Source organism: Pseudophryne corroboree, chromosome 11 (genome assembly GCF_028390025.1).
Source record: "Pseudophryne corroboree isolate aPseCor3 chromosome 11, aPseCor3.hap2, whole genome shotgun sequence".
NCBI lineage: Eukaryota > Metazoa > Chordata > Amphibia > Anura > Myobatrachidae > Pseudophryne > Pseudophryne corroboree.
Genome location: NC_086454.1, coordinates 19569373 through 19594462, shown reverse-complemented (window position 1 = coordinate 19594462; position 25090 = coordinate 19569373). Strand labels below are relative to the sequence as shown.

Below are 25090 nucleotides of genomic sequence, written 5' to 3'. Positions count from 1 at the left end.
GATTTCAGCATTGACGTTTCTAGTGCTGTTGGAGTTGCGGCACCAGCATTCTGCCCGCGTGTCGGGATTCCAACGCTGGGATTTCGACTGCTGGCATCCTGTCCACATCCGAATCAATCACCGGAGGCCATGCGTAAATTTTACTTACTATGCCATCATGGAATTCTCCGGTCTATGGGCCTAATTCAGATCTGATCGCAGCAGTAAATTTGTTAGCAGTTGGGCAAAACCATGTGCAGTGCAGGTGGGGCAGATGTAACATGTGCAGAGAGAGTGAGATTTGGGTGGGGTGTGCTCAAACTGAAATCTAAATTGCAGTGTAAAAATAAAGCAGCCAGTATTCACCCTGCACAGAAACAATATAACCAACCCAAATCTAACTCTCTCTGCACATGTTACATCTGCCCCACCTGCAGTGCACATGGTTTTGCCCAACTGCTAACAAATTTGCTACTGCGATCAGGTCTGATTTACCCCCTATGTTCCACTTGTATAGCTTTCCCTAGGATGCCTACAATCTCCTGTCATAATATAAAAGAATATTTTCATGAGAATGCTAAAGAAATGAATTAATAAAGATAAAAAAACGGGACCATCTTATTTCAGACAGATGTAAATGTTCCTTCTATAACCTTTTCAGAACAATAAAAACCCTCTTACGCTTTGATGTCAGTAGAGATATCAGATATCTGCAGAGACTCGTTCTGTAGTCACATGGGTTGGGTCAGGCAGTGTAAATATTATGGAGAAGTCTTGTTATATCTTGCAACAAAGGTAATTATATAACGCTTGTGTAACTACAGCTTGCATTGAATGTAATTGTGTAACAAATGTCTTGCTACATCCGGCAACAAATGTCATTATGTAAGGGACTTATTCAGGTTTGTTAGCGAACCAAAAAAAACAACACATTAATGCGCAAAATCATGTGCTGTGTAGGTGGGGCAGATGTAACATGTGCAGAGAGAGTTAGATTTGGGTGGGGTGTGTTCAAACTGAAATCTAAATTGCAGTGTAAAACTAAAGCAGCCATTATTTACCCTGCACAGAAACAATATAACCCACCCAACTCTAACTCTCTCTGCACATGTTACATCTGCCCCACCCCCCTGCAGTGCAGCACCCCCAAATGCTGACTTCTTGTCACTCACTTTTTGACTAAAACCTGTCAGCAACCGCATTTGTGAATAGTTTGCTGTGTGGCTCAGACGCATGCGCAGTGTGAAAACATCGATCTCTATGTGTACAGATGCCACTTTGCGTCCGCACCTGAATGACCCCCTCTGATCGGTATCGCCTGAGAGCCTGGGTACACACTGCGCCGACAGAATGGCCAATATATGGACTGCGGAGCAGGACAGGTGATACATCTTGCCCAGTGTGCAGCCGAAACTCTGCCCAGTGGTGCACGCAGGGGGGGTTTCTGAGTACCTTCCAAGTACTTGTAGGGGGGGAGGTTCCAAGTAACCCTTACCACCCCGTAATTACCAGATTTTATTTTAGAGACAGAGACACAGCTGTGATGTTATATCTATCTATCTATCTATCTATCTATCTATCTATCTATCTATCTATCTATCTAAACACATACTGTACACACACACACCCTGTGACTGCGCCTGAGAAGGAACCAAAGATCACTCCGCCAGTGCGCGACCGCGCGGAGGGACACAGCGTCAAGGTGCCAGTCACTCGACACCCTCACGTGTGTGCCTGCCACTGACCGCTACGTTAGGAGTTGGGGCGTGGCCGGTGCTGGAGGGAGTCACGTGCCGGGCAGCGCCGTCAGCCGCCGGAGCACGTGTCACGTGTGTGGGAGGAGCCTGTCGGTGGGATGTAGCGGCTGCTGGTGGGATGAGAGACGTAGAGCGAGGGGAATGGGTGAGTACCCGGATCTTCTGTCACCGGGGGGGGAGGAGGGAAATTCAAACGGTCCGCTGCCCCCTCACACTGCCCGCCACACCGGCCCCCAGTGCCCCGGAGCCTGCTGGTCTCCTGTATATGTGCGGTTATTCCTCTTACTGTCCCCTATACCTGTGTGCGGTTATCACTGTCCCCTATACGTGTGTGCGGTTATTCCCCTCACTGTCCCCTATACGTGTGTGCGGTTATCACTGTCCCCTATACGTGTGTGCGGTTATTCCCCTCACTGTCCCCTATACGTGTGTGCGGTTATCACTGTCCCCTATACGTGTGTGCGGTTATTCCCCTCACTGTCCCCTATACGTGTGTGCGGTTATCACTGTCCCCTATACGTGTGTGCGGTTATTCCTCTCCCCTATACGTGTGTGCGGTTATTCCCCTCACTGTCCCCTATACGTGTGTGCGGTTATCACTGTCCCCTATATGTGTGTGCGGTTATTCCTCTCACTGTCTCCTATACGTGTGTGCGGTTATCACTGTCCCCTATACGTGTGTGCGGTTATTCCTCTCACTGTCTCCTATATGTGTGTGCGGTTATCACTGTCCCCTATACGTGTGTGCGGTTATTCCTCTCCCCTATACGTGTGTGCGGTTATTCCTCTCACTGTCCCCTATACGTGTGTGCGGTTATCACTGTCCCCTATACGTGTGTGCGGTTATCACTGTCCCCTATACGTGTGTGCGGTTATCACTGTCCCCTATACGTGTGTGCGGTTATCACTGTCCCCTATACGTGTGTGCGGTTATCACTGTCCCCTATACGTGTGTGCGGTTATCACTGTCCCCTATACGTGTGTGCGGTTATCACTGTCCCCTATACGTGTGTGCGGTTATTACTCTCACTGTCTCCTATACCTGTGTGCGGTTATTCCTCTCGCTGTCCCCTATACGTGTGTGCGGTTATCACTGTCCCCTATACGTGTGTGCGGTTATCACTGTCCCCTATACGTGTGTGCGGTTATCACTGTCCCCTATACGTGTGTGCGGTTATCACTGTCCCCTATACGTGTGTGCGGTTATCACTGTCCCCTATACGTGTGTGCGGTTATTCCTCCTCACTGTCCCCTATACGTGTGTGCGGTTATTCCTCCTCACTGTCCCCTATACGTGTGTGCGGTTATTCCTCCTCACTGTCCCCTATACGTGTGTGCGGTTATTCCTCCTCACTGTCCCCTATACGTGTGTGCGGTTATTCCTCCTCACTGTCCCCTATACGTGTGTGCGGTTATCACTGTCCCCTATACGTGTGTGCGGTTATTCCTCCTCACTGTCCCCCCCTATATGTGTGTGCGTTTGTTGCTCCTCTATCTGTCCCCCCCTATACGTGTGTGCGGTTATTCCTCCTCACTGTCCCCCCTATACGTTTGTGCGGTTATTCCTCCTCACTGTCCCCCCCCCTATACGTGTGTGCGGTTATCACTGTCCCATATACGTGTGTGCGGTTATTCCTCCTCACTGTCCCCCCCCTATACGTGTGTGCGGTTATTCCTCCTCACTGTCCCCCCTATACGTGTGTGCGGTTATTCCTCCTCACTGTCCCCCCTATACGTGTGTGCGGTTATCACTGTCCCCTATACGTGTGTGCGGTTATTCCTCCTCACTGTCCCCCCCTATACGTGTGTGCGGTTATTCCTCCTCACTGTCCCCCCTATACGTGTGTGCGGTTATTCCTCCTCACTGTCCCCCCTATGCGTGTGTGCGGTTATTCCTCCTCACTGTCCCCCCTATACGTGTGTGCGGTTATTCCTTCTCACTGTCCCCCCTATACGTGTGTGCGGTTATTCCTCCTCACTGTCCCCTATACGTGTGTGCGGTTATTCCTCCTCACTGTCCCCCCCCCTATATGTGTGTGCGGTTGTTGCTCCTCTATCTGTCCCCCCCTATACGTGTGTGCGGTTATTCCTCCTCACTGTCCCCTATACGTGTGTGCGGTTATTCCTCCTCACTGTCCCCTATACGTGTGTGCGGTTGTTGCTCCTCTATCTGTACCCCCTATACGTGTGTGCGGTTGTTGCTCCTCTATCTGTACCCCCTATACGTGTGTGCGGTTGTTGCTCCTCTATCTGTCCCCCCCCTATACGTGTGTGCGGTTGTTGCTCCTCTATCTGTCCCTTCCCCTATACGTGTGTGCGGTTGTTGCTCCTCTATCTGTCCCCCCCCTATACGCGTGTGCGGTTGTTGCTCCTCTATCTGTCCCCCCCCCCCCTATACGTGTGTGCGGTTGTTGCTCCTTTATCTGTCCCCCCCCCCCCCCCCCCTATATGGGTGTGCGGTTGTTGCTCCTCTATCTGTCCCCCCCTAGACGTGTGTGCGGTTGTTGCTCCTCTCTCTGTTCCCCCTATACGTGTGTGCGGTTGTTGCTCCTCTCTCTCTGTTCCCCCCTATACGTGTGTGCGGTTGTTGCTCCTCTCTCTCTGTTCCCCCCTGTACGTGTGTGCGGTTGTTGCTCCTCTCTCTGTACCCCCCTATTCGTGTGTGCGGTTGTTGCTCCTCTTTTTGTCCCCCCTATATGTCTGTGCGGTTGTTGCTCCTCTATCTGTCCCCCCGTCACCCGGCTCCATAGCAGTGCATGCAAATATGAACAAGATCGTCCATATTGACCTGCATGCACAGGCTACGGGGCACCAGCGATGAACGAGCGCAGGGCCGCGCATCATTCATCATTGGTGCCTCCACACTGAAAGATATGAACGGTATCTCGTTCATTAAAGAACAAGATCGTTCATAACTTTCACTTGTATAGGCCAGAGTGTAGGGCCCTTTACAACGTCACCTAACCTTCGGTTTGTGCCACACTGATGCTGATTTCAGTGTCCTGTCCCCTGATGCAGCCGTGTGTATATGCCCTGTACCTACATTGTCTTGTACTGTAAGTCCTTGTTTTGCTTATATTTTTACGTACTTTGTTAGATGCTTTGGAACCCTTGTGGTACCATATATATATATAAAGGAGAATAATACACTTGTTATTACACACACAGCCCCACATGCTATGAGTAACAAGTGTGAATATACACTGCTCAAAAAAATAAAGGGAACACTAAAATAACACATCCTAGATCTGAATGAATGAAATATTCTTATTAAATACTTTGTTCTTTACGTAGTTGAATGTGCTGACAACAAAATCACACAAATATTATCAATGGAAATCAAATTTATTAACCCATGGAGGTCTGGATTTGGAGTCACCCTCAAAATTAAAGTGGAATAACACACTACAGGCTGATCCAACTTTGATGTAATGTCCTTAAAACAAGTCAAAATGAGGCTCAGTAGTGTGTGTGGCCTCCACGTGCCTGTATGACCTCCCTACAACCCACAGAAGTGGCTCAGGTAGTGCAGCTCATCCAGGATGTCACATCAATGCGAGCTGTGGCAAGAAGGTTTGCTGTGTCTGTCAGCGTAGTGTCCAGAGCATGGAGGCGCTACCAGGAGACAGGCCAGTACATCAGGAGACGTGGAGGAGGCCGTAGGAGGGCAACAACCCAGCAGCAGGACCGCTACCTCCGCCTTTGTGCAAGGAGGAACAGGAGGAGCACTGCCAGAGCCCAGCAAAATGACCTCCAGCAAGCCACAAATGTGCATGTGTCTACTCAAACGATCAGAAACAGACTCCATGAGGGTGGTATGAGGGCCCAACGTCCACACGTGGGGGTTGTGCTTACAGCCCAACACCGTGCAGGACGTTTGGCATTTGCCAGAGAACACCAAGATTGGCAAATTCGCCACTGGCACCCTGTGCTCTTCACAGATGAAAGCAGGTTCTCACTGAGCACATGTGACAGAGTCTGGAGACGCCAAGGAGAACGTTCTGCTGCCTGCAACATTCTCCAGCATGACCGGTTTGGCAGTGGGTCAGTAATGGTGTGGGGTGGCATTTCTTTGGGGGTCCGCACAGCCCTCCATGTGCTCGCCAGAGGTAGCCTGACTGCCATTAGGTACCGAGATGAGATCCTCAGACCCCTTGTGAGACCATATGCTGTTGCGGTTGGCCCTGGGTTCCTCCTAATGCAAGACCATGCTTGACCTCATGTGGCTGGAGTGTGTCAGCAGTTCCTGCAAGACGAAGGCATTGATGCTATGGACTGGCCCGCCCGTTCACCAGACCTGAATCCAATTGAGCACATCTGGGACATCATGTCTCGCTCCATCCACCAATGCCACGTTGCATCACAGACTGACCAGGAGTTGGCGGATGCTTTAGTCCAGGTCTGTGAGGAGATCCCTCAGGAGACCATCCGCCACCTCATCAGGAGCATGCCCAGGCATTGTAGGGAGGTCATACAGGCACGTGGAGGCCACACACACTACTGAGCCTTATTTTGACTTGTTTTAAGGACATTACATCAAAGTTGGATCAGCCTGTAGTGTGTTTTTCCACTTTAGTTTTGAGGGTGCCTCCAAATCCAGACCTCCATGGGTTAATAAATTTGATTTTCATTGATCATTTCTCTGACGTCCTAGTGGATGCTGGGGACTCCGTAAGGACCATGGGGAATAGACGGGCTCCGCAGGAGACTGGGCACACTATAAGAAAGATTTGGTACTACCTGGTGTGCACTGGCTCCTCCCTCTATGCCCCTCCTCCAGACCTGTTAGATTTCTGTGCCCGGCCGAGCTGGATGCACACCAGGGGCTCTCCTGAGCTCCTAGAAAGAAAGTATGTTAGGTTTTTTATTTTACAGTGAGACCTGCTGGCAACAGGCTCACTGCAACGAGGGACTAAGGGGAGAAGAAGCGAACCTACCTGCTTGCAGCTAGCTTGGGCTTCTTAGGCTACAGGACACCATTAGCTCCAGAGGGATCGACCGCAGGACCCGTCCTTGGTGTTCGTTCCCGGAGCCGCGCCGCCGTCCCCCTTACAGAGCCAGAAGCATGAAGATGGTCCGGAAAATCGTCGGCAGAAGACTTCAGTCTTCACCAAGGTAGCGCACAGCACTGCAGCTGTGCGCCATTGCTCCTCATACACACTTCACACTCCGGTCACTGAGGGTGCAGGGCGCTGGGGGGGGGGCGCCCTGAGCAGCAATAAAATCACCTTGGCTGGCAAAATAACCACAATATATAGCCCCAGAGGCTATATATGTGGTAATTACCCCTGCCAGAATACAGAAAAAAGCGGGAGAAAAGTCCGCCGAAAAAGTGGCGGAGCCATCTCCCTCAGCACACTGGCGCCATTTCTCCCTCACAGTTCTGCTGGAAGGAAGCTCCCTGACTCTCCCCTGCAGTCTACACTACAGAAAAGGGTAAAGAAGAGAGGGGGGGCACAAATTTGAGGCGCAGTAAATATTATAGCAGCTATAGGGGACATAATTCAGTTAGTCCCTGCATTATATAGCGCTCTGGTGTGTGCTGGCATACTCTCTCTCTGTCTCCCCAAAGGGCTTTTGTGGGGTCCTGTCTCCTTTAAGAGCATTCCCTGTGTGCGTGTGCGGTGTGTCGGTACAGCTGTGTCGACATGTTTGATGAGGAGACTTATGTGGAGGCGGAGCAGATGCCTATAAATGTGATGTCACCCCCTGCGGGGCAGACACCTGAGTGGATGGACTTATGGAAGGAATTACGTGCAAGTGTCGACTCCTTACATAAAAAAATTGACGACATGCCAAATGCGGGACAGCCGGCTTCTCAGCTCGTGCCTGCCCAGGCAATTCAAAGGCCATCAGGGGCTCTAAAACGCCCACTACCTCAGATGGCAGACACAGATGTCGACACGGATACTGATACCAGTGTCGACGACGATGAGTCAAATTTAATGTCCACTAGGGCCATTCGTTCCATGATTGAGGCAATGAAAGAGGTTTTACACATTTCTGATATAACCCCAGGTACCTCAAAAAAGGGTATTATGTTTGGGGAGAAAAAACTGCCAATAGTTTTTCCCCCATCTGAAGAATTAAATGAAGTGTGTGAAGAAGCGTGGGCTTTCCCTGATAAAAAATTGGTGATTTCAAAAAAATTACTAATGGCGTTCCCTTTCTCGCCAGAGGATAGGTCACGTTGGGAAACTCCACCTAGGGTGGATAAAGCGCTCACACGTTTGTCTAAAAAGGTGGCACTACCGTCTCCGGATACGGCCGCCCTAAAGGAACCTGCTGATAGAAAGCAGGAGGCTATCCTAAAGTCTATATATACACACACTGGTGTTATACTGAGACCAGCTATTGATTCAGCCTGGATGTGCAGTGCTGCTGCTTGGTCAGATTCCCTGTCAGAAAATATTGACACCCTGGACAGGGACACTATATTGCTAACCGTAGAGCATATAAAAGACTCAGTCTTGTACATGAGAGATGCACAGAGGGAGATCTGCCGGCTGGCATCTAGAATAAGTGCATTGTCCATTTCTGCTAGGAGAGGCTTATGGACTCGGCAGTGGACAGGGGATGCAGATTCTAAAAGGCACATGGAAGTTTTGCCTTATAAGGGTGAGGAGTTATTCGGGGATGGTCTCTCAGACCTTGTTTCCACAGCAACAGCTGGGAAGTCAGCTTTTTTGCCCCATGTCCCCTCACAGCCTAAGAAAGCACCGTATTATCAGGTACAGTCCTTTCGACCCCAGAAAAACAGGCGGGGAAAAGGCGGGTCCTTTCTGTCTAGAGGCAGAGGAAGGGGAAAAAGGCTGCACCACGCAGCAGGTTCCCAGGAACAAAAGTCCTCCCCCGCTTCTTCCAAATCCGCCGCATGACGGTGGGGCTCCACAGGCGGAGCCAGGTACGGTGGGGGGCCGCCTCAAAAATTTCAGCGATCAGTGGGTTCGCTCACGGGTGGATCCCTGGATCCTTCAAGTAGTATCTCAGGGGTGCAAGCTGGAATTCGAGGCGCCTCCCCCCCGCCGTTTCCTCAAATCGGCCTTACCGACAACTCCCTCGGGCAGGGAGGCTGTACTAGAGGCAATTCACAAGCTGTATTCCCAGCAGGTGATAGTCAAAGTACCCCTACTTCAACAAGGCCGGGGTTACTATTCCACACTGTTTGTGGTACCGAAACCGGACGGTTCGGTGAGACCCATTTTAAATTTGAAATCCTTGAACACATACATAAAAAGATTCAAGTTCAAGATGGAATCGCTCAGGGCGGTTATTGCAAGCCTGGACGAGGGGGATTACATGGTATCCCTGGACATCAAGGATGCTTACCTGCATGTCCCAATTTACCTTCCTCACCAGGAGTACCTCAGATTTGTGGTACAGGATTGCCATTACCAATTGCAGACACTACCATTTGGACTGTCCACGGCACCGAGGGTGTTTACCAAGGTTATGGCAGAAATGATGATACTCCTTCGAAAAAAGGGAGTTTTAATTATCCCGTACTTGGACGATCTCCTAATAAAGGCGAGGTCCAGGGAGCAGTTACTGGTCGGAGTAGCACTATCTCGGGAAGTGCTACAACAGCATGGCTGGATTCTAAACATTCCAAAGTCACAACTGGTTCCTTCCACACGCTTACTGTTCCTGGGGATGATTCTGGACACAGAACAGAAAAAAGTGTTTCTCCCGCAGGAGAAAGCCGAGGAGCTGTCATCTCTAGTCAGAGACCTCCTAAAACCAAAACTGGTATCTGTGCATCACTGCACACGAGTCCTGGGAAAAATGGTGGCTTCATACGAAGCAATTCCATTCGGCAGGTTCCATGCAAGGACCTTCCAGCGGGACCTCTTGGACAAGTGGTCAGGATCGCATCTTCAGATGCATCAACTGATAACCCTGTCTCCAAGGACCAGGGTGTCTCTACTGTGGTGGCTGCAGAGTGCTCATCTTCTAGAGGGCCGCAGATTCGGCATACAGGACTGGGTCCTGGTGACCACGGATGCCAGCCTTCGGGGCTGGGGCGCAGTCACACAGGGAAGAAATTTCCAGGGACTTTGGTCAAGTCAGGAGTCGTCCCTACACATAAACATTCTGGAACTGAGGGCCATTTACAATGCCCTAAGTCAGGCAAGGCCCCTGCTTCAAAACCAGCCGGTTCTGATCCAATCAGACAACATCACGGCAGTCGCCCATGTAAACCGACAGGGCGGCACAAGAAGCAGGGTGGCGATGGCAGAAGCCACAAGGATTCTCCGATGGGCGGAAAATCACGTACTAGCACTGTCAGCAGTGTTCATTCCGGGAGTGGACAACTGGGAAGCAGACTTCCTCAGCAGACACGACCTACACCCGGGAGAGTGGGGACTTCATCCAGAAGTCTTCCTACTGTTAGTAAACCGTTGGGAAAGGCCACAGGTGGACATGATGGCGTCCCACCTCAACAAAAAGCTAAAGAGATATTGCGCCAGGTCAAGGGACCCTCAGGCGATAGCTGTGGACGCTCTAGTGACACCGTGGGTGTACCAGTCGGTTTATGTGTTCCCTCCTCTGCCTCTCATACCAAAGGTACTGAGAATAATAAGAAGGCGAGGAGTAAGAACGATACTCGTGGTTCCGGATTGGCCAAGAAGAGCTTGGTACCCGGAACTTCAAGAAATGTTAACAGAGGACCCATGGCCTCTACCGCTCAGACAGGATCTGCTACAGCAGGGGCCCTGTCTGTTCCAAGACTTACCGCGGCTGCGTTTGACGGCATGGCGGTTGAATTCCGGATCCTAAAGGAAAAGGGCATTCCGGAGGAAGTCATTCCTACGCTGATAAAAGCCAGGAAAGAAGTAACCGCAAACCATTATCACCGCATTTGGCGGAAATATGTTGCGTGGTGTGAGGCCAGGAAGGCCACTACAGAGGAATTTCAGCTGGGTCGTTTTCTGCACTTCCTACAGTCAGGAGTGACTATGGGCCTAAAATTGGGTTCCATTAAGGTCCAGATTTCGGCTCTGTCGATTTTCTTCCAGAAAGAACTGGCTTCACTGCCTGAAGTTCAGACTTATGTAAAGGGAGTGCTTCATATTCAGCCCCCTTTTGTGCCTCCTGTGGCACCTTGGGATCTCAATGTGGTGTTGAGTTTCCTAAAATCACATTGGTTTGAACCACTTAAAACCGTGGATCTGAAATATCTCACGTGGAAAGTGGTCATGTTATTGGCCTTGGCTTCGGCCAGGCGTGTGTCAGAATTGGCGGCTTTGTCTTGTAAAAGCCCTTATCTGATTTTCCATATGGATAGGGCAGAATTGAGGACTCGTCCCCAGTTTCTCCCTAAGGTGGTATCAGCTTTTCACTTGAACCAACCTATTGTGGTGCTTGCGGCTACTAGGGACTTGGAGGATTCCAAGTTACTGGACGTAGTCAGGGCCTTGAAAATTTATGTTTCCAGGACGGCTGGAGTCAGGAAAACGGACTCGCTTTTTATCCTGTATGCACCCAACAAAATAGGTGCTCCTGCTTCTAAGCAGACTATTGCTCGCTGGATTTGTAGCACAATTCAGCTGGCGCATTCTGCGGCTGGATTGCCGCATCCTAAATCAGTGAAAGCCCATTCCACGAGGAAGGTGGGCTCATCTTGGGCGGCTGCCCGAGGGGTCTCGGCTTTACAACTTTGCCGAGCTGCAACTTGGTCAGGGGCAAACACGTTTGCTAAATTCTACAAATTTGTTACCCTGGCTGAGGAGGACCTTGAGTTCTCTCATTCGGTGCTGCAGAGTCATCCGCACTCTCCCGCCCGTTTGGGAGCTTTGGTATAATCCCCATGGTCCTTACGGAGTCCCCAGCATCCACTAGGACGTCAGAGAAAATAAGAATTTACTCACCGGTAATTCTATTTCTCGTAGTCCGTAGTGGATGCTGGGCGCCCATCCCAAGTGCGGATTGTCTGCAATACTTGTATATAGTTATTGCCTAACTAAAGGGTTATTGTTGAGCCATCTGTTGAGAGGCTCAGTTATATTTCATACTGTTAACTGGGTTTAATATCACGAGTTATACGGTGTGATTGGTGTGGCTGGTATGAGTCTTACCCGGGATTCAAAATCCTTCCTTATTGTGTCAGCTCTTCCGGGCACAGTATCCGAACTGAGGTCTGGAGGAGGGGCATAGAGGGAGGAGCCAGTGCACACCAGGTAGTACCAAATCTTTCTTATAGTGTGCCCAGTCTCCTGCGGAGCCCGTCTATTCCCCATGGTACTTACGGAGTCCCCAGCATCCACTACGGACTACGAGAAATAGAATTACCGGTGAGTAAATTCTTATTTCTCTAACGTCCTAGTGGATGCTGGGGACTCCGAAAGGACCCAGGGGGATAGCGGCTCCGCAGGAGACTGGGCACAAAAGTAAAAAGCTTTAGGACTACCTGGTGTGCACTGGCTCCTCCCCCTATGACCCTCCTCCAAGCCTCCGTTAGATTTTTGTGCCCGAACGAGACGGGTGCAGGCTAAGGGGCTCTCCTGAGCTGCTTAGTGTAAAAGTTTAAAGTAGGTTTTTTATTTTCAGTGAGACCTGCTGGCAACAGGCTCACTGCACCGAGGGACTAAGGGGAGAAGAAGCGAACTCACCTGCGTGCAGAGTGGATTGGGCTTCTTAGGCTACTGGACATTAGCTCCAGAGGGACGATCACAGGCCCAGCCATGGATGGGTCCCGGAGCCGCGCCGCCGGCCCCCTTACAGAGCCAGAAGAGTGAAGAGGTCCGGAAAATCGGCGGCAGAAGACGTCCTGTCTTCAATAAGGTAGCGCACAGCACCGCAGCTGTGCGCCATTGCTCTCAGCACACTTCACACTCCGGTCACTGAGGGTGCAGGGCGCTGGGGGGGGCGCCCTGAGACGCAATAAAAAACTTTTTTTTGGCAAAAAATACATCACATATAGCTCCTGGGCTATATGGATGCATTTAACCCCTGCCAATTTTTCCATTAAAAAGCGGGAGAAAGGCTCCGCCCCCTTCTCGGCGGCCTATCTCCTCAGCACACTGGCGCCATTTTTTCCTCACAGCTCCGTTGGAGGAAGGCTCCCTGACTCTCCCCTGCAGTCCTGCACTACAGAAACAGGGTAAAACAAGAGAGGGGGGGGGCACTAAATTGGCATATTAATATATGCAGCAGCTATATTAGGGAAAAACACTTATATAAGGTTATCCCTGTATGTATATATATATAGCGCTCTGGTGTGTGCTGGCAAACTCTCCCTCTGTCTCCCCAAAGGGCTAGTGGGGTCCTGTCCTCTATCAGAGCATTCCCTGTGTGTGTGCTGTGTGTCGGTACGCTGTGTCGACATGTATGAGGAGGAAAATGGTGTGGAGGCGGAGCAATTGCCTGTGTTAGTGATGTCACCCCCTAGGGAGTCGACACCTGACTGGATGGTCTTATGGAAAGAATTACGTGATAGTGTCGGCACTTTACAAAAGACTGTTGACGACATGAGACAGCCGGCAAATCAGTTAATACCTGTACAGGCGTCTCAAACACCGTCAGGGGCTATAAAACGCCCGTTACCTCAGGTCGATACAGACACTGACACGGACAGTGTCGACGGTGAGAAAACAAACGTATTTTCCAGTAGGGCCACACGTTACATGATCACGGCAATGAAGGAGGTTTTGAACATTTCTGATACTACAAGTACCACAAAAAAGGGTATTATGTGGGGTGTGAAAAAACTACCCGTAGTTTTTCCTGAATCAGATGAATTAAATGAGGTGTGTGATGAAGCGTGGGTTTCCCCCGATAAAAAAACTGCTAATTTCTAAAAAATTATTGGCATTATACCCTTTCCCGCCAGAGGTTAGGGCGCGTTGGGAAACACCCCCTAGAGTGGATAAGGCGCTCACACGCTTATCAAAACAAGTGGCGTTACCGTCTCCTGATACGGCCGCCCTCAAGGAACCAGCTGATAGGAAGCTGGAAAATATCCTAAAAAGTATATACACACATACTGGTATTATACTGCGACCAGCAATCGCCTCAGCCTGGATGTGCAGTGCTGGGGTGGCTTGGTCGGATTCCCTGACTGAAAATATTGATACCCTGGACAGGGACAATATAATATTGACTATAGAGCATTTAAAGGATGCATTACTATATATGCGTGATGCACAGAGGGATATTTGCACTCTGGCATCAAGAGTAAGTGCGATGTCCATTTCTGCCAGAAGAGGGTTATGGACGCGACAGTGGTCAGGTGATGCGGATTCCAAACGGCATATGGAAGTATTGCCGTATAAAGGGGAGGAGTTATTTGGGGTCGGTCTATCGGACCTGGTGGCCACGGCAACGGCTGGGAAATCCACCTTTTTACCCCAAGTCACCTCACAGCAGAAAAAGATACCGTCTTTTCAGGCTCAGTCCTTTCGTCCCCATAAGGGCAAGCGGGCAAAAGGCCACTCATATCTGCCCCGGGGCAGAGGAAGGGGAAAAAGACTGCAGCAGACAGCCTCTTCCCACGAACAGAAGCCCTCCCCCGCTTCTGCCAAGTCCTCAGCATGACGCTGGGGCCTTACAAGCGGACTCAGGCACGGTGGGGGCCCGTCTCAAGAATTTCAGCGCGCAGTGGGCTCACTCGCAAGTGGACCCCTGGATCCTGCAGGTAGTATCTCAGGGGTACAAATTGGAATTCGAGACGTCTCCCCCTCGCCGGTTCCTGAAGTCTGCTTTACCAACGTCTCCCCCCGACAGGGAGGCGGTATTGGAAGCCATTCACAAGCTGTATTCCCAGCAAGTGATAATCAAGGTACCCCTCCTACAACAGGGAAAGGGGTATTATTCCACGCTGTTTGTGGTACCGAAGCCGGACGGCTCGGTGAGACCCATTTTAAATCTGAAATCCTTGAACACTTGCATAAAAAGGTTCAAGTTCAAGATGGAGTCACTCAGAGCAGTGATAGCGAACCTGGAAGAAGGGGACTATATGGTGTCTCTGCTTACCTCCATGTCCCAATTTGCCCTTCTCACCAAGGGTACCTCAGGTTTGTGGTACAGAACTGTCACTATCAGTTTCAGACGCTGCCGTTTGGATTGTCCACGGCACCCCGGGTCTTTACCAAGGTAATGGCCGAAATGATGATTCTTCTTCGAAGAAAAGGCGTCTTAATTATCCCTTACTTGGACGATCTCCTGATAAGGGCAAGGTCCAGAGAACAGTTAGAGGTCGGAGTAGCACTATCTCAAGTAGTACTACGACAGTACGGATGGATTCTAAATATTCCAAAATCGCAGCTGATTCCGACGACACGTCTGCTGTTCCTAGGAATGAATCTGGACACAGTACAGAAAAAGGTGTTTTTTTCTGGACAGGGACAATATATTATTGACTATAGAGCATTTAAAGGATGCATTTCTATATATGCGAGATGCACAGAGGGATATTTGCACTCTGGCATCAAGAGTAAGTGCGATGTCCATATCTGCCAGAAGATGTTTATGGACACGACAGTGGTCAGGTGATGCAGATTCCAAACGGCACAAAGGTGTATTGCCGTATAAAGGAGGAGTTATTTGGGGTCGGTCCATCGGACCTGGTGGCCACGGCAACTGCTGGAAAATCCACCGTTTTTACCCTAAGTCACATCTCTGCAGAAAAAGACACCGTCTTTTCAGCTTCAGTCCTTTCGTCCCTATAAGAGTCATATCTGCCCAGGGATAGAGGAAAGGGAAGAAGACTGCAGCAGGCAGCCCATTCCCAGGAACAGAAGCGTTCCACCGCTTCTGACAAGCTCTCAGCATGACGCTGAGACCGTACAGGACCCCTGGATCCTACAAGTAGTATCCCAGGGGTACAGTTTGGAATGTCGAGACGTTTCCCCTGCGCAGGCTCCTGAAGGCTGCTTTACCAAGGTCTCCCTCCGACAAGGAGGCAGTATGGGAAACAATTCACGAGCTGTATTCCCAGCAGGTGATAATTAAATTACCCCTCCTACAACAAGAATAGGGGGTATTATTCCACACTATATTGTGGTACTGAAGCCAGAAGGCTAGGTGAGACCTATTCTAAATCTAAAAAAATTTGAACACTTACAAAGGTTCAAATCAAGATGGAGTCACTCAGAGCAGTGATAACGACCCGGGGAGGATGAGGAAGGTGCCTCTGAGCACCGAAACAGCTGTCGACCTACCTGTTTGTTGCTGGAGGCTTGCACTACTTACCACGTTGAAATGGTGATATGATATTATGCAGTTTTTTGAAACCCCATGTGCTTCTACTAATGTTTCTTGCCTCTGGTGCTTTTAAGATCTTATTTCTCTATCGTCCTAAGTGGATGCTGGGGTTCCTGAAAGGACCATGGGGGAATAGCGGCTCCGCAGGAGACAGGGCACAAAAGTAAAGCTTTTACAGGTCAGGTGGTGTGTACTGGCTCCTCCCCCTATGACCCTCCTCCAGACTCCAGTTAGATTTTTGTGCCCGGCCGAGAAGGGTGCAATTCTAGGTGGCTCTCATAAAGAGCTGCTTAGAGAGTTTAGCTTAGGTTTTTTATTTTACAGTGATTCCTGCTGGCAACAGGATCACTGCAACGAGGGACAGAGGGGAGAAGAAGTGAACTCACCTGCGTGCAGGATGGATTGGCTTCTTGGCTACTGGACATGAAGCTCCAGAGGGACGATCACAGGTACAGCCTGGATGGTCACCGGAGCCACGCCGCCGGCCCCCTCACAGATGCTGAAGCAAGAAGAGGTCCAGAATCGGCGGCTGAAGACTCCTGCAGTCTTCTTAAGGTAGCGCACAGCACTGCAGCTGTGCGATATTTTCCTCTCAGCACACTTCACACGGCAGTCACTGAGGGTGCAGGGCGCTGGGGGGGGGGCGCCCTGGGAGGCAAATGAAAACCTTTAAAAAGGCTAAAAATACCTCACATATAGCCCCAGAGGCTATATGGAGATATTTACCCCTGCCTAAATGTACTAAATAGCGGGAGACGAGCCCGCCGAAAAAGGGGCGGGGCCTATCTCCTCAGCACACGGCGCCATTTTCTGTCACAGCTCCGCTGGTCAGGAAGGCTCCCAGGTCTCTCCCCTGCACTGCACTACAGAAACAGGGTATAACAGAGAGGGGGGGCAAAATAAATGGCAATATATTAATATAAAAGCAGCTATAAGGGAGCACTTAATCATAAGGCTATCCCTGTCATATATAGCGCTTTTTGGTGTGTGCTGGCAGACTCTCCCTCTGTCTCCCCAAAGGGCTAGTGGGTCCTGTCTTCGTATAGAGCATTCCCTGTGTGTCTGCTGTGTGTCGGTACGTGTGTGTCGACATGTATGAGGACGTTATTGGTGTGGAGGCGGAGCAATTGCCAAATATGAGGATGTCACCTCCTAGGGGGTCGACACCAGAATGGATGCCTTTATTTGTGGAATTACGGGATAGCGTCAACTCGCTTAAGCAGTCGTTTGCCGACATGAGGCGGCCGGACACTCAATTAGTGCCTGTCCAGGCGCCTCAAACACCGTCAGGGGCTGTAAAACGCCCCTTGCCTCAGTCGGTCGACACAGACCCAGACACAGGCACTGATTCCGGTGGTGAAGGTGACGAATCAACCGTATTTTCCAGTAGGGCCACACGTTATATGATTTTGGCAATAAAGGAGATGTTACATTTAGCTGATACTACAGGTACCACTAAACAGGGTATTATGTGGGGTGTAAAAAAAAAAAAAAAAACTACCAGTAGTTTTTACCGAATCAGAAGAATTAAATGACGTGTGTGATGAAGCGTGGGGTGCCCCGATAAAAAACTGCTAATTTCAAAGAAGTTATTGGCTTTATACCCTTTCCCGCCAGAGGTTAGGGAGCGCTGGGAAACACCTCCTAGGGTGGACAAAGCGCTAACACGCTTATCAAAACAAGTGGCGTTACCCTCTCCTGAGACGGCCGCACTTAAAGATCCATCAGATAGGAGGATGGAAAATATCCAAAAAGGTATATACACACATGCAGGTGTTATACTACGACCAGCTATTGCGACTGCCTGGATGTGCAGTGCTGGGGTAGTTTGGTCAGAGTCCCTGATCGAAAATATTGATACCCTGGACAGGGACAATATTTTACTGTCGTTAGAACAAATAAAGGATGCATTTCTTTATATGCGTGATGCACAGAGAGATATCTGCACACTGGCATCACGGGTAAGTGCTATGTCCATTTCGGCCAGAAGAGCTTTATGGACACGACAGTGGACAGGCGATGCGTAGAGGAGTTATTTGGGGTCGGTCTATCGGATTTGGTGGCCACGGCTACGGCCGGGAAATCCACCTTTCTACCTCAAGTCACTCCCCAACAGAAAAAGGCACCGACCTTTCAACCGCAGCCCTTTCGTTCCTTTAAAAATAAGAGAGCAAAGGGCTATTCATATCTGCCACGAGGCAGAGGACGAGGGAAGAGACAGCAACAGGCAGCTCCTTCCCAGGAACCGAAGCCCTCCCCGGCTTCTACAAAAGCCTCAGCATGACGCTGGGGCTTCGCAAGCGGACTCGGGGGCGGTAGGCGGTCGTCTCAAGAATTACAGCGCGCAGTGGGCTCACTCGCAGGTAAATCCCTGGATCCTGCAGATAATATCTCAGGGGTACAGGTTGAAATTAGAGACAGAGCCACCTCGCCGTTTCCTGAAGTCTGCTTTACCAACGTCCCCCTCAGAAAGGGAGACGGTTTTGGAAGCCATTCACAAGCTGTATTCTCAGCAGGTGATAGTCAAGGTACCTCTTCTACAACAAGGGAAGGGGTATTATTCCACTCTTTTTGTGGTACCGAAGCCGGATGGCTCGGTAAGGCCTATTCTAAATCTGAAGTCCTTGAACCTGTACATAAAGAAGTTCAAGTTCAAGATGGAGTCACTCAGAGCAGTGATAGCGAACCTGGAAGAAGGGGACTTTATGGTATCCTTGGACATCAAGGATGCGTATCTCCACGTTCCAATTACCCCTCACACCAGGGGTACCTCAGGTTCGTTGTACAAAACTGTCACTATCAGTTTCAGACGCTGCCGTTTGGTTTGTCCACGGCACCTCGGGTCTTTACAAAGGTAATGGCCGAGATAATATTTCTTCTTCGAAGAAAAGGCGTATTAATTATCCCATACTTGGACGATCTCCTAATAAGGGCAAGGTCCAGAGAACAGCTAGAGATGGGTTTAGCACTATCTCAAGAGGTGCTAAAGCAGCACGGATGGATTCTGAATATTCCAAAATCCCAATTAATGCCGACAACTCGTCTGCTGTTCCTGGGGATGATTCTGGACACAGTTCAGAAAAAGGTTTTTCTTCCCGAAGAAAAAGCCAAGGAGTTATCTGACCTGGTCAGGAACCTCCTAAAACCAGGAAAGGTGTCTGTACATCAATGCACAAGAGTCCTGGGAAAAAATGGTAGCTTCTTACGAAGCAATCCCTTTCGGCAGATTCCATGCAAAGGGATCTGTTGGACAAATGGTCAGGGTCGCATCTTCAGATGCACCTGCGGATAACCCTGTCGCCGAGGACAAGGGTATCCCTTCTGTGGTGGTTGCAGGAGGCTCATCTATTGGAGGGCCGCAGATTCGGCATGCAGGATTGGATCCTGGTGACCACGGATGCCAGCCTGAGAGGCTGGGGAGCAGTCACACAGGGAAGAAATTTCCAGGGAGTGTGGTCGAGCCTGAAAAAGTCTCTTCACATAAGCATTCTGGAACTAAGAGCAATCTACAATGCTCTAAGCCAGGCGGAACCTCTGCTTCAAGGAAGACCGGTGTTGATCCAGTCGGACAACATCACGGCAGTCGCCCATGTAAACAGACAGGGCGGCACAAGAAGCAGGAGGGCAATGGCAGAAGCTGCCAGGATCCTTCGCTGGGCGGAGAATCACGTGATAGCACTGTCAGCAGTATTCATCCCGGGCGTGGACAACTGGGAAGCAGACCTCCTCAGCAGACACGACCTTCACCCGGGAGAGTGGGGACTTCATCCAGAAGTTTTCCACATGCTATTAAACCGTTGGGTAAAACCAATGGTGGACATGATGGCGTCTCGCCTCAACAAAACACTGGACAGGTATTGCGCCAGGTCAAGAGATCCGCAGGCAATAGCTGTGGACGCGCTGGTAACACCTTGGGTGTACCAGTCGGTATATGTGTTTCCTCCTCTGCCTCTCATACCAAAGGTATTGAGGATTATACGGCAAAGAGGAGTAAGACTAGTGGCTCCGGATTGGCCAAGAAGGACTTGGTACCCGGAACTTCAAGAGATGGTCACGGACGATCCGTGGCCTCTACTTCTGAGAAGGGACCTGCTTCAGCAGGGTCCTTGTCTTTGTCAAGACTTACCGCGGCTGCGTTTGACGGCATGGCGTTTGAATGCCAGATCCTAAAAGGAAAAGGCATTCCAGAAGAAGTCATTCCTACCTTGATAAAGGCAAGGAAGGAAGTCACCGCGAAGCATTATCGCCGTATTTGGCGAAAATATGTTGCGTGGTGCGAGCAGCGGAGTGCTCCGATGGAGGAATTTCAACTGGGTCGTTTTCCTACATTTCCTGCAATCAGGATTGTCTATGGGTCTCAAATTGGGATCTATTAAGGTTCAAATTTCGGCCCTATCAATATTCTTCCAAAAAGAATTGGCCTCAGTCCCTGAGGTCCAGATTTTTATCAAAGGAGTACTGCATATACAGCCTCCTGTGGTGCCTAAGGTGGCACCGTGGGATCTAAATGTAGTTTTAGATTTCCTCAAATCCAATTGGTTTGAACCACTAAAGAATGTGGATTTGAAATATCTCACATGGAAAGTGACTATGTTACTGGCCCTGGCTTCGGCCGGGAGAGTATCTGAACTGACGGCTTTGTTTTATAAAAGCCCTTATTTAATTTTCCATTCGACATAGGGCAGAGCTGCGGACGCGTCCGCATTTTCTCCCTAAGGTGGTATCAGCGTTTCACCTGAACCAGCCTATTGTAGTGCCTGCGGCTACAGACGACTTGAAGGACTCCGAGTTGTTGGACGTTGTCAGAGCCTTAAAAATATACATTTAAAGGACGGCTGGAGTCAGAAAATCTGACTCGCTGTTTATACTGTATGCACCCAACAAGTTGGGTGCACCTGCTTCTAAGCAGTCGATTGCTCGTTGGATTTGTAACAAAATTCAACTTGTACATTCTGTGGCAGGCCTGCCACAGCCTAAATCTGTTAAGGCCCATTCCGCAAGGAAGGTGGGCTCATCTTGGGCGGCTGCCCGAGGGGTCTCGGCATTACAACTCTGCCGAGCAGCTACGTGGTCAGGGGAGAACACGTTTGTAAATTTTTACAAATTTGATACCCTGGCAAAGGAGGACCTGGAGTTCTCTCATTCGGTGCTGCAGAGTCATCCGCACTCTCCCGCCCGTTTGGGAGCTTTGGTATAATCCCCATGGTCCTTTCAGGAACCCCAGCATCCACTTAGGACGATAGAGAAAATAAGAATTTACTTACCGATAATTCTATTTCTCGGAGTCCGTAGTGGATGCTGGGCGCCCATCCCAAGTGCGGATTATCTGCAATACTTGTACATAGTTATTGTTAACTAATTCGGGTTATTGTTTAGGAAGCCATCTTTCAGAGGCTCCTCTGTTATCATACTGTTAACTGGGTTTAGATCACAAGTTGTACGGTGTGATTGGTGTGGCTGGTATGAGTCTTACCCGGGATTCAAAATCCTCCCTTATTGTGTACGCTCGTCCGGGCACAGTACCTAACTGGAGTCTGGAGGAGGGTCATAGGGGGAGGAGCCAGTACACACCACCTGACCTGTAAAAGCTTTACTTTTGTGCCCTGTCTCCTGCGGAGCCGCTATTCCCCCATGGTCCTTTCAGGAACCCCAGCATCCACTACGGACTCCGAGAAATAGAATTATCGGTAAGTAAATTCTTATTTTTTTGATAAAGATTTTATTATGCAGTAATTTGGAGGTGCTGGTTTCTTTTCTTCTGGGACTATTGCAACATATTATGTATCCAGCACTCCTAACATGGACAATACTGTGTGCGGCAGGCTATACCACTAATGTATGTATGTATGTATGTATGTATGTAAATCTTGTTAGTCTTGAAAAAGGCTCAGATGGAGCCGAAACGTCGACACCTTTTGCTGCCATGCTGTTAACTGTCTCTATGTGAGACACACCAATAAAGTTTTCATCATCAAGGAAGTGGTGAGTGCCTGTATCTTTTTTTCGGATATATTTTTTTTTATTTCTTGTGAATCTCTTATGGAGCACCGCCCAGGTTGCAAATTGGAGCAGTGAGTGTGGACTTTCTGGATATATACCAATACCAGATATTCTCCAGACTAGAGGGCACTTATTCCTGGCATGCTGAGCAGATGTCTCCTGGTGCTGTCTTGAAAAAGGCTTGCGAGAGCCGAAACGTCGACATTATGTGATTGTGATGTACCAATAAATCTTTAATGAAGTTGGATTGGTGAGTGCCCTCTATTCTGGACCCTGTTCTGGATAATATCTGGTATATGTGGATGTCCAATCTTGGACCTTTTTGAGGAGCACTCCATTGGTGATCATTTATTGCTGTGAGTGCGGACATTTCAAATTGAATATATATATATATATATATTATACACACACACACACTACTCATTGCAGTCACCTATAGATGGATAGTGTTATTGCACTCACAGCCCCCCCCTATATGCATATATGGTTATCACTCATGAGTTGCTTATAGATGTGTAGTGATATTGCTCATTAGTCACCTGTACATATGTGGTTATTACTCATGACAGTAACCTATATATGTATTGCATTATAACGCTCAGACTCCTGTACATATGTGGTACTTATTCCTCACTATTACTTGTAGATGTGTAGTATCATTGAACTCACAGCCCCCATAGATTTATGTGGTGGTGGTTGTGGTGATGGTGGTTGTGGTGATGATGATAATAATAATAATATACAGTCACCTATAGATATGTAGTGTTATTAGTATCACAGCCCCCTATATACATATGTGGTAATTACGCCTCGCCGTCACCTATAGATGTGCAGTGTTGGTACACTCTCCTACACACGTATTGGTAATGTAGATTGGTAGTAATCTGTCTGTTGGGTATGGGAGTGTCCTACACCAACGCATGTCAGTAGGTATAGTCTGTCTGCACCCGGTGATGGGGAGACGCAGTGCCGCTGGGTGACAGGACACCAGTGCATGTCAGTAGGTATAGTCTACACCCGGTGATGGGGAGACGCAGTGCCGCTGGGTGACACCAATGCATGTCAGTAGGTATAGTCTGTCTGCACCCGGTGATGGGGAGACGCAGTGCCGCTGGGTGACACCAATGCATGTCAGTAGGTATAGTCTGTCTGCACCCGGTGATGGGGAGACGCAGTGCCGCTGGGTGACAGGACACCAGTGCATGTCAGTAGGTATAGTCTACACCCGGTGATGGGGAGACGCAGTGCCGCTGGGTGACAGGACACCAGTGCATGTCAGTAGGTATAGTCTACACCCGGTGATGGGGAGACGCAGTGCCGCTGGGTGACACCAATGCATGTCAGTAGGTATAGTCTGTCTGCACCCGGTGATGGGGAGACGCAGTGCCGCTGGGTGACACCAATGCATGTCAGTAGGTATAGTCTGTCTGCACCCGGTGATGGGGAGACGCAGTGCCGCTGGGTGACACCAATGCATGTCAGTAGGTATAGTCTGTCTGCACCCGGTGATGGGGAGACGCAGTGCCGCTGGGTGACAGGACACCAGTGCATGTCAGTAGGTATAGTCTACACCCGGTGATGGGGAGACGCAGTGCCGCTGGGTGACACCAATGCATGTCAGTAGGTATAGTCTGTCTGCACCCGGTGATGGGGAGACGCAGTGCCGCTGGGTGACACCAATGCATGTCAGTAGGTATAGTCTGTCTGCACCCGGTGATGGGGAGACGCAGTGCCGCTGGGTGACACCAATGCATGTCAGTAGGTATAGTCTGTCTGCACCCGGTGATGGGGAGACGCAGTGCCGCTGGGTGACAGGACACCAGTGCATGTCAGTAGGTATAGTCTACACCCGGTGATGGGGAGACGCAGTGCCGCTGGGTGACACCAATGCATGTCAGTAGGTATAGTCTGTCTGCACCCGGTGATGGGGAGACGCAGTGCCGCTAGGTGACACCAATGCATGTCAGTAGGTATAGTCTGTCTGCACCCGGTGATGGGGAGACGCAGTGCCGCTGGGTGACAGGACACCAGTGCATGTCAGTAGGTATAGTCTACACCCGGTGATGGGGAGACGCAGTGCCGCTGGGTGACACCAATGCATGTCAGTAGGTATAGTCTGTCTGCACCCGGTGATGGGGAGACGCAGTGCCGCTAGGTGACACCAATGCATGTCAGTAGGTATAGTCTGTCTGCACCCGGTGATGGGGAGACGCAGTGCCGCTGGGTGACAGGACACCAGTGCATGTCAGTAGGTATAGTCTACACCCGGTGATGGGGAGACGCAGTGCCGCTGGGTGACACCAATGCATGTCAGTAGGTATAGTCTGTCTGCACCTGGTGATGGGGAGACGCAGTGCCGCTGGGTGACACCAATGCATGTCAGTAGGTATAGTCTGTCTGCACCCGGTGATGGGGAGACGCAGTGCCGCTGGGTGACAGGACACCAGTGCATGTCAGTAGGTATAGTCTACACCCGGTGATGGGGAGACGCAGTGCCGCTGGGTGACACCAATGCATGTCAGTAGGTATAGTCTGTCTGCACCCGGTGATGGGGAGACGCAGTGCCGCTGGGTGACACCAATGCATGTCAGTAGGTATAGTCTGTCTGCACCCGGTGATGGGGAGACGCAGTGCCGCTGGGTGACAGGACACCAGTGCATGTCAGTAGGTATAGTCTACACCCGGTGATGGGGAGACGCAGTGCCGCTAGGTGACACCAATGCATGTCAGTAGGTATAGTCTGTCTGCACCCGGTGATGGGGAGACGCAGTGCCGCTGGGTGACAGGACACCAGTGCATGTCAGTAGGTATAGTCTGTCTGCACCCGGTGATGGGGAGACGCAGTGCCGCTAGGTGACACCAATGCATGTCAGTAGGTATAGTCTGTCTACACCCGGTGATGGGGAGACGCAGTGCCGCTAGATGACAGGACACCAATGCATGTCAGTAGGTATAGTCTGTCTGCACCCGGTGATGGGGAGACGCAGTGCCGCTAGGTGACAGGACACCAATGCATGTCAGTAGGTATAGTCTGTCTGCACCCGGTGATGGGGAGACGCAGTGCCGCTAGGTGACAGGACACCCATGCATGTCAGTAGGTATAGTCTGTCTGCACCCGGTGATGGGGAGACGCAGTGCCGCTGGGTGAC

The 25090-nt window shown here is 50.2% G+C and overlaps 1 protein-coding gene across 1 annotated transcript in view; it reads left to right on the top strand.

Annotated features, from left to right (window-relative positions):
• Positions 1-1723: 1723 nt before the first annotated feature.
• SAAL1 (serum amyloid A like 1) overlaps positions 1724-25090 on the top strand; it is a 129667-nt gene continuing 106300 nt past the window's right edge. Inside the window, exon 1 of the mRNA XM_063946337.1 lies at positions 1724-1881. Coding sequence (XP_063802407.1) covers positions 1878-1881 — 4 coding nt within the window. The 5' untranslated portion in view covers positions 1724-1877. The remainder of the gene's footprint in view (positions 1882-25090) is intronic.